Here is a 9,410-nt window from a genome sequence, read left to right on the forward strand (position 1 = left end):
GGTTACCTCAATAAAAAATAAAATAAATCATTGTAGATGAAAAAAATGTAGATGGATATTTTCGTTTTCAAGCACCAAAAACTTTTTTAAAACTTTAATTGGCTAATATAGTGCACATGTTAAGCAGACTTTTAAAGAGACCCTACATCTTGAGTGGGTTAAGTAATCATTTATAACCATCTTGAAACATGTTTAACTCGGTTTTTCTGGTGACATGAGATTAAACATGGAAACCAAACTGTGTTTCATTCACAACATATAAGCAAACAAACTGCTTGTACATGTGCAGATTTATGCAAAAGCCCGGTGATACAACTATATTTAGCTTTTCAGATTAGGTACATACGGCCACCCACTCACCCTGTATTATCTCACCAAACACAAGAGCAGCAACTTTTCTATTTCAATACAATTATGGGCAGAAATTATATGATATAAAGTAGAGGTTCTTCCATAAAGGCTAAGATTTAGCATATAAGCAGGGAAGACAAAAGCAAAGTTCCCATGAAGTCAAAAATAATACCACACTGGTCCAGTACTCCATGAAACTCTGAGTTAAATTATAGTCCTCAAAGGCGTGTACTTGGATCCAGATTCACCAAGACACTTCAGTGTGCTTCAAACTGGCTCATCATCATCTTCCTGCTGTATTCATAAGCCAAAAATAGTGCCGCATTGGCAGGGAACGCTCGAATCAAAGTAGCTTTCAGACCAGAATATAAAGCTGCTACTCCTTCGTTTTCCACAACACTTAAAAGAGTTCTGATAAATCCTGCCTGTTTTCCAAACATGGAAAGAACCTGAATTCTGGATTTGATACAATCCACTGGGTATATGACAAGCCAAAGGCAAATTCCAGCAATTCCACCGCTTAACATCAAGGGGACAGGGCCTAGTTCATCTTTTGATCCATCCGAGGCAAAAAACGATCGGCTCAGTTCATAGCCACCGAAGAAGAAGAAATAGCCTGGTACTACTTGAAATAGAGTGCTCGTGAGTCCGTGGTAGAAGCCCAAGGGGCCATCCTTTCTAAGGATACTCTTCACGACGGACCAAACTGTATTATGGCTTTTTGCTATCCTCCCTGACATCTCCAGTTCGTGCATGGTCTGCAGCCGGCACTTCACGAGCTCAGTGGGGCACAGGGCCAGCGCGGCAAACGCAGAGGCGACGGAACCGGCGGCCGCAGTCTGCAGATCATTCAGCTTCGCCTGCTTGTCCAATCCAACCACTTTCCTCACGAATTGTTGGCAGAAGCCGTAGCACAAGAAGAGGACTGAGTTCTCGGCGACGTAGGCCATCAGCGCTGGGCCGGTCCCTTTGTAGAAGCCCCGCAAGCCCACCTGGGAGTACGTCTTCAGGCCACAGTCGGCGAGGCCCTTGTACAGGCCAGGGAACGTCTGCATCTTCACTTTCATTGTGTCGAAGGGCTGCCCGGTCAGGACGCATGCTGTGCCCCCAAGGGCCCCCGCGGTGAGGTCGATGGCGGCTTGGATGGCAGGATTGGATTTCATGTTCGCCCACTCTTCTGCTGGTCTCCGAGGAAGGGAACTCTCTGGAGCTTAGGAGGGCGTCCCGTGTCCCGCCTGCTCTTGGCTCTCTCTCCGGGGCGGGAGAAGCCGCTTAACCCCAGACTAGGCCGCGGGCCGCCCTCCCCACGCACTGCAATAACCCCCGGCCCACGGGCCCGCGCGCGCCTCTCCTGGCGCCCTGCGGCCGCCGCGTCTGCGCCCTAAACCCGTCAGCCGCCCGCCCGCTTGCTCCGCGCCGCCCGGCCGTCCCAGCGCCCGCGGGCCCCGGGGCAGACTAGAGAAACACTTCTAATGAATCTCAATACAGCAATAGAAAGCTGTCCGATAAATTCCTGCGATTACAGCCAGAAACTCTAGACGCTGCTGCGGCGGAGGAAGACATGCCTTCCTGTTCGGCCAGAGACCCCCCCCCCCCCCCACCTCCCGGCAAAACAAAATGGGAGGTGCTTGATCGCGCCTGGGGTCAAAGGGTCAATCTACAGAGACAAAGGTTTAAAATAGGGAAAATGAACAAACACTTGGGGGGTTTTACCTGACAATCGGTGGCTCCTTCGGATCAGAAAACCCTTAATCGTCTCCGGAGAGGAATGGCGGCTCCACAAAGGTGCGGGCCGCCGCGCCTCTCCAGGTGTCGCTCTTTGCTAGCCGGGGGGACGCCGGGGGAGGCCTGAGGCGGGCAGATCCCCTATTTCGTGGTAACATCGCCGGGGATCCTGGCCTGAAGCCCTGCGAGCTGGTGGGACGCAGGGCCCTCGTTATTTCTAGAGGTAAGTCAAGGCCTTGTACAATCGCATTGGAAAACATTTATATACAGCTAAAAAACTTGATATAAAAGACCTGTGTGGCTCCAGCGCTCTGTGCGTGCTAAGTCTCAGGGTTCTTGCTGAGGAGCCATGCAGCTTTATGCAGCAGAAGTTCTGGATATAACTGACTACAGGCCTAGTAGGCAAGATGCAGTTTGGGGCATCAGTGAGGGTACCGCTGTCAGGACAGACTTATCCTCCCAGATGCTTATAATCCCAGCGTTGGAACGAATTCTCTTAAAGTTTACATTTTAAGCCCTAGGCGATATTTTACTTTGGGGGTAAAAAAAAAATGGTGGAGGGGGCAGAAAGTATGCTAAAATGATTCTTTCATTTAGAAAGCTTTCCTTGTCTGATTCTTTGGCTATCAGTTAATATTTAAAAGTGAGGCACCTAAAAGCAGATCGTGCATGGATACTGTTTGTCAACAGGTAGACTTCATTGTAGTAAATAGTGACTTGGCCTTTTCTTTGGAGAGTGCCCAAATGTATCTGGATTTCTTTTCTCTGGTACCACACGGTTTCTTCAGAGAATAATCTTCCAGTCTTGACTGTGTGTGTGTCTGTGTGTGTTTGCGGGGGAGGGGGGGTGCGGGTGGTGTTTACCTTGGGTACTGATTTAATGACACCAAGTGGGAGAAGAGGGTTGACATCCTGCAGTCAGAAAACAGACTTTCACACAATTCCCTTGTTCAATGCTATGGACCCCCAGCCTCCATCTGTGCCTTCTTTGGTTCAATTTACCCAGAAAATAAACTTTCTGTCTGTGGGATGGGTAAGGAAAAGTCATCTGGCTTGAGTGAGATAGGGCTCCTGGACATCCAACAGCTCTGAGCAGATTTTATCTTACTATTATTTTTGGCTGTGCCACATGGCATGCAGGATCTTAGTTCCCAGACCAGGGATGGAACCTGTGCCCCCTGCAGTGGAAGCCCAGAGTCCTAACCACTGGACTGCCAGGGAAGTCCCTGAACACAAGACATTAATGAATCCTGTTTCTAGCCTCACACCTTCCCTCTTCCTTGGAAACTGCCTGCAAAAACTGAGCCTCTGTGTCTATATCAAGTGCGTTTGTTTCTCCTTGGTATACCTCCTTGCAGACATTTAGCATGTAACTTTCTGTGATCTCTGAATTAATTTATCGTTTCTTCATCTGCTTTGGCCTTCTGAAAACATTGACATCTCTCATCCACCGTTGTCTCATCTCCTATTTTCCTTGCCCTTGGGGGTTACTATGTTATATTAGCAGGCTATTTGACAGAGAAAAGAGATTCATGAGAACAAGGTGCCATTTTAAACTAGAAAAAAAAAATTTAAATTTTTTAAATTTAAATTTTTTAAATGTCATATCACATTTGATGGTTTTTTAAAAATAAAATTTATTTATTTATTTATTTTTGGCTGCATTGGGTCTTTGTTGCTGCGCTCGGGCTTTCTCTCGTTGTGGCAAGCGGGGGCTACTCTTCGTTGCGGTGCATGGGCTTCTCATTGCGCTGGCTTCTGTTTTTGCAGAGCATGGGCTCTAGGTGCACGGGCTTCAGTAGTTGTGGCACACGGGCTTAGTTGCTCCACAGCATGTGGGATCTTCCCGGACCAGGGCTCGAACCTGTGTCCCCTGCATTGGCAGGCGGATTCTTAACCACTGCACCACCAAGGAAGTCCCTCACATTTGAGGGTTTTTAAAAAATGTTTTGGTTTTTTAAAACTGTCAATTAATTACCTATGGTTCATTGTTTATTTTTTAAAAGCACATACTGAGTTTTTACAAACACAAGAGATGCAGGATACTACAATAAATCATCAAATGCTTTTGCATTAAATTCATATATGTATATGTTTTGGAGAAACCAAGTTAGTAATCAGCACCAGGGATCATGAGGGCATTAATAGGGAAATGGTCTGTAACTTCATTGAATTATCAGACATAGTTGTGCAATAATACACAGATCTCAAGTTCCATGAAATATATTTAAACAGCTAGACTTGGAGCACATGTACTCCCACGCATACATGGAAAATAATGGCAAAGGAACTTCCAAATTTTCAGTGAAGACCACTCACCCTTAACAAGATGCACACCCACATCACATGTTCCCTAGCAATCAGATTGAGTAGCCAGATAGGATTACCAGAGAAAGTAAGGTTTGAGCTGAGGGCTGAGTAACAAAAAGCTAGCCATGAGAATATCTGGAGACTGTTCCAGGAAAAGGGAAATGTAAGTGTAATATAAGTAAAGCTCTGTAGTGTGAAAAAGCTGGGCATTTGAAATACAGAAAGAAGGCCAATATACCTGCTGTGTGGTAAGCAGTCTTCCTAGTCTGTGTTTTCACACAATTCTTACTAGGTAATAAAAGTTTAAGCAGAGTTCAAGACAGTCCTTCAGAGACATGATTTGTCACAATTTGTCCAAATTTTTTTGTCTCTAACATTTGATCTACAAATTCAAAATGTCAGGCTTTATGACATTTAGATGTGAACATAAAGATCCCATTTACCTAATCTATAGAAATAATGCAAAACAGAGGCCACACTGACATGCTTCTTGCAGCATTCTGTGTAATAGCAAATTTCAAATGGAACCTAAGTGACCGGCAATAGGGGAGTGAATAAAATTAAGAATTTGTAAAATTTCTGCATTGCTTAAAATTTTCAGTGATTTTTTTCTTATAATATTTTAAAACACTAATTTAAAAAATTCAACTTCCATTCATGAACTCAGAAATATTGAAAACCGTAGCCCAACTATACAGCACATTCATCAGGCAAGGGAGCTGTGAGAAAAGTTAGTCTTTTTTGGTAACTCTGGATTTACATGAAGGGAAATGGATCCCAATCTTCTTCAGTTAAGTTTTTCTCTTTTGAAGTTGACATAACAGATAATTATTCTTCATTATGGAGGTTTTAATATTTATGCAAAACCAAGCCGTAAATGAATCAAATAAAAAACAAAGCTACAGTAGTAAACTGACTCAGTTTGCTTATGCTGCGGATGTACTTGAAGCAAACTTTGTTTCTGCTGTAATTTATAAACTTTGATTTAGAATGATTCTTTAATTTGAAATCAGTCAACCCCATTTAAAGCAGCTGTTTCTTTACACACTTTTCTACCATTTCAATCAGTCTTTAATTCAAATTTTTAATCCCTGTATGTTCAGACCCTAGTAAATAGGCAATAATAGTTTGCTTTTATTCTAGGAATTGTTCTAAGTTCCTATATGTATCAACTCAATAGCCAACAACTCAAGGGCCCTGAGGTAGGTAATATTATCACCTCCATTTTAGAGATGAGGAAACTGAAACCAACAGATTAATTTACTTGCCCAAGATCAATCTCAACTAGGTCACTGAACTAGGATACAAACCCAGGCACCACATCTCCTGACCTTGTGATTTTAATCTCTTTACTCTTCTTTAGTAAGTTTACAGTGACTAACAAGGCAAAGTACCTAATCTCAGTGAATTACAGCCTAGTGAGGACATGAGCAACAGGTAACTTAGACTTTGGTATGATAGATGCATAATAGTATTTATCCCAATAGACTATTATAGAGAAAGAGTAGTAATTAAACTCCTTGAAAAAAATGTAAATAAGCTCAAGATTGAAAATAGTGAGAGAATGTGGTGAGATCAGGCTGAAGAAAAAGAGTTTAGGATAGTTTAAGAACGTTCTCTATTTCCTGACCTCCAAATGGAGCAGGTGGATTGGAAACATAATGCAAAGATGACATTTCCCCATTTCTTTGCCTCTGCTGTTCCTCTTTTTCTTAAATTCTAACACAACTGCTTCTTTTCCTACAAAACAGAATCCAATTTGTCAGTCCATTAAACCCCCCAAAAAAAACCACTTCAGAAGAGGATCTTATACCCACTACCCCTAAAAGAGCAAGACACATTATTAGGTGAAAATTACTTGCTTTTATTTGTTAAAACAACTTTATGAAATGATTTGCAATGCAAAATGTGGAAAACTGCTTTGAATAACTGGGAAAATAGCTACAGCATGGGAAAACATATATAAACAAATTTCACTGCCACCAGACTAGACTCTAATTTATCTCAGATGGCATCACAGAGTAGCAATGGCAGCTTCTGGTAAATGGAGAAACAGCAGCAAAGTCCTGCAGTGAAGCTGTGATAAATTACTAAACTGAACTGTTCACTCCGCTAATCCTACAACTTCCCTACATTTATCTGTCTATACATTCCTACTTCCTACAGGACAAACACCCACCAAAGTGGTTCCAAAAGACAAATGAGATAGAAATTCACAGTTATATTTGTCTACAAGACAAATCCAATAGAAGGCAGTGGAGGAAATTGGGAACTACTGCAAAGTTTTACTATCTAGTCCAGGTGATGAAAACAAAGTTTTTCTTTCAAGGCTGACCACTGTCAGGAATGAAATTAAGTATCAAAACTCTCTTCACTTCTCTAGGAGTGATTCTAGCTCTTCTTGCAAAGAGCTGAGCTGCTCCTTTTCTCGGTCTTCCTTTTGTTTCAGTTCATCCAGCACAGCCTGAAATCTGTTCTTGAGAGCCAGGTTTTCCACTTTCATGATGAGATCCTCCTGTCGCTTTGCCCTGTCCTGGGTCTCTTGGAGCTTGCCTTTCATGTTATCAATCTGTTTCTGAATTCCCATAACCAGCTGATTAGTTCCCTCGTTTTCTTGGTGTTGTTCATCTGATTCATTTAGCTTGTCCTGTAGCTGCCTTTCCAGATCTTCCTCAGTGTCAATGATGTTTATATCTTCTTCGTCTTGATGCTGTGTCTCATCTTCATCTTCACTGCTGCTGCTGAGGTCATTGAATATCTCCCGAAGCTCATCATGTTCTAATGAGTCATGGCCCTGCCTGTGGCCAGACATTCCTGGGGAAGAGATATCAAGGCCTTGATTTTCTGTTTCTTTTGTTTCATCTTCAGCAATTATTTCCCAACGGGTACTGACAGCTTCAGCATCTGTGCTCAGCAACCGCTTTACTTCTTTTTCCACATCTGGAGACTCAATATACTTCTTCTTTGCTGTCTTACGGAACCTTCTCTTTCTGACATTTTTTAGAGGCAGAGTAATTCCATGGTTCCATATAAACTTTTTCTCTTTGTCCTTATCCTTTTTCTTGCTTGCTTTGGGATCAGCAGAGGCAACTGGTTCCTCAACAGGAGGATAGAGATCACCATCAACTGTAGAGACAAGCATCTGACAGATATCAGCTGTCTTGTAAAAGGTTTTTTTATCAATGGTTTTCAAACTTTCCATAACACATGGCAGATCTACCAATTTTGACGCCAGTGGGACCCGGTCCACTCTGACAATTCCATGACGCCCATCAGGGTGTAACTCAATTGTCAGTCTGTCCTTCAGGTTGACATGACCAGACTGTACCGCCCGCCTCACAGTAGAGGCATACTCCGGAGGTAGGCGTAAGATAAACTGGCTCTCCAGTTCGTGAGGAGCATCATCTTTGCTCTTACTCATCTTTATTTCTTTGTGACTCACTTTTTCTCTAATAACCACTTGTTGCACTAAAAAATTTCAGCTATTTCAACAGAAAGACCAGTTCTTTATAAATTGAAGTCTTTAATTACAAAGAGTTCTAGGTAGAACAGCAACTAAGCGTCTATTCTGAATTAAGCCCCAAGTCTTTCTAAATATGCTGTGACAATACCAGTCGTTACTGACACATTGCCTTACTCAGGTCCATTTAAATCTATTAGCTGCAATACCAAGTTCCAACCTCTAGATGCCGCTGCAGGACAACGCAGGGAAAGCAAATGGCGGCTCCTACGGAATGATTTTCGGCACAGAAAGTAAGGCTCAGCAGATACTCCCAATCCACAAACTCTCCCGGAACAAAGATACGCAAAAAGTGGGGCGTAGTGAGCTCTCTTCGCCTCGGGTACTTACAATCCAGTGACGATTATAAGTCCAGTTTCTCCGGACAGGCGCGAGCGGAAAAGGAAGCCACTCAGAGCAAGGTGGCCGGGAGCCGAGCGTCTCCTTCCGAATTCCTTTGTTCTTCCCGGCACTTGGCAAAGCGATCCGCTGATTATCGGTGAAATGGCTCAGAACGGGCAACGCGAAATCTCGCCAAGAACCGCAGCTCCGAACGCCAGATTCTGCAACTCCGCAGCTCAGCGGGCCTCCGTCCGTTGCTGCAGACCTAGCCGAGAAAAAACAGGTACGTCACCACCCAGGACGGGAAGCTGCTGTGAGTCGCAACACCCCTCGGGCGGAAGTGCGGGCTGCCCCAGCGCGCGCAGGCGCAATGCGCGATTACGCTATCCGGCGGGTCTTGTCGTCTCGCGAGAACTTGGCCTTAACGGGATGAAGACTATGTTTCGTAAAGAGCTGTTGGTTTAAAAGTATGTAGAGAAAACGGTTCTAAGAAGGACGTAGATTCTCCCGCCCGCCTCCGCTAAGCCAGGGCTTTTACCGGATCGCTGTGGGGCCGGATACCTCCTAGGCTTCCGGGTGATTGCCGGAGATAGGGCGTCCGTGCGGAAATGGCGTTTGTTTCTGGAAACATCTCGGCATCTCCACAGGCTATATTCAATCTGGAGCCGATAAAAGAATTCATAACTAACCATACCGTGGATTTTAAAGTACCCAAGTCAGTGGAGTGAGGACATGCAGCCCACTATAATTCTAAGTCTGTGTTTGTTGATTATGAAGATGTCCGTAGGAGGCCCATGACTCGGTCTGTTTGGGGTTTGAAGACCCCCTGAGGGAACAAGGGTGATTCCTCTTTTTTTATTTAATTTAATTTAATTTATTTTTTTATATAGCAGGTTCTTATTAGTCATCCATTTTATACATGTTAGTGTATACATGTCAATCCCAATCTCCCAGTTCATCCCCCCCCCCCGCCCGCCACTTCCCCCACTTGGTGTACATACGTTTGTCCTCTGCATCTGTGTCTCAATTTCTGCCCTGCAAACCGGTTCATCTGTACCATTTTTCTAGGTTCCACATATATGCGTTAATATATGATATTTGTTTTTCTCTTTCTGACTTCACTCTGTGTGAGTCTCTAGATCCATCCACGTCTCTACAGATGACCCAATTTCGTTCCTTTTTA

At 43.8% G+C, this 9,410-nt stretch overlaps 2 protein-coding genes across 2 annotated transcripts; both read right to left on the reverse strand.

Moving 5' to 3' along the window:
- Positions 1-608: 608 nt before the first annotated feature.
- Positions 609-1,514, reverse strand: LOC133090024 (mitochondrial ornithine transporter 2). The gene has a single exon (XM_061188275.1). The coding sequence runs from the start codon at positions 1,512-1,514 to the stop codon at positions 609-611; it is 906 nt and encodes a 301-aa protein (XP_061044258.1).
- A 4,725-nt stretch (positions 1,515-6,239) lies between these two features.
- Positions 6,240-8,568, reverse strand: TAF7 (TATA-box binding protein associated factor 7). Its single transcript, XM_061188276.1, has one exon. The coding sequence runs from the start codon at positions 7,805-7,807 to the stop codon at positions 6,758-6,760; it is 1,050 nt and encodes a 349-aa protein (XP_061044259.1). The 5' UTR covers positions 7,808-8,568; the 3' UTR covers positions 6,240-6,757.
- Between the last annotated feature and the right edge of the window lie 842 nt (positions 8,569-9,410).

Source organism: Eubalaena glacialis, chromosome 4 (genome assembly GCF_028564815.1).
Source record: "Eubalaena glacialis isolate mEubGla1 chromosome 4, mEubGla1.1.hap2.+ XY, whole genome shotgun sequence".
Classification (NCBI taxonomy): Eukaryota; Metazoa; Chordata; class Mammalia; order Artiodactyla; family Balaenidae; genus Eubalaena; species Eubalaena glacialis.

Excerpts from the sequence above, each read along its gene's own strand:
- LOC133090024 (XM_061188275.1), bottom strand. The coding sequence starts at position 1,514 with ATGAAATCCAATCCTGCCATCCAAGCCGCCATCGACCTCACCGCGGGG.
- TAF7 (XM_061188276.1), bottom strand. The coding sequence starts at position 7,807 with ATGAGTAAGAGCAAAGATGATGCTCCTCACGAACTGGAGAGCCAGTTT.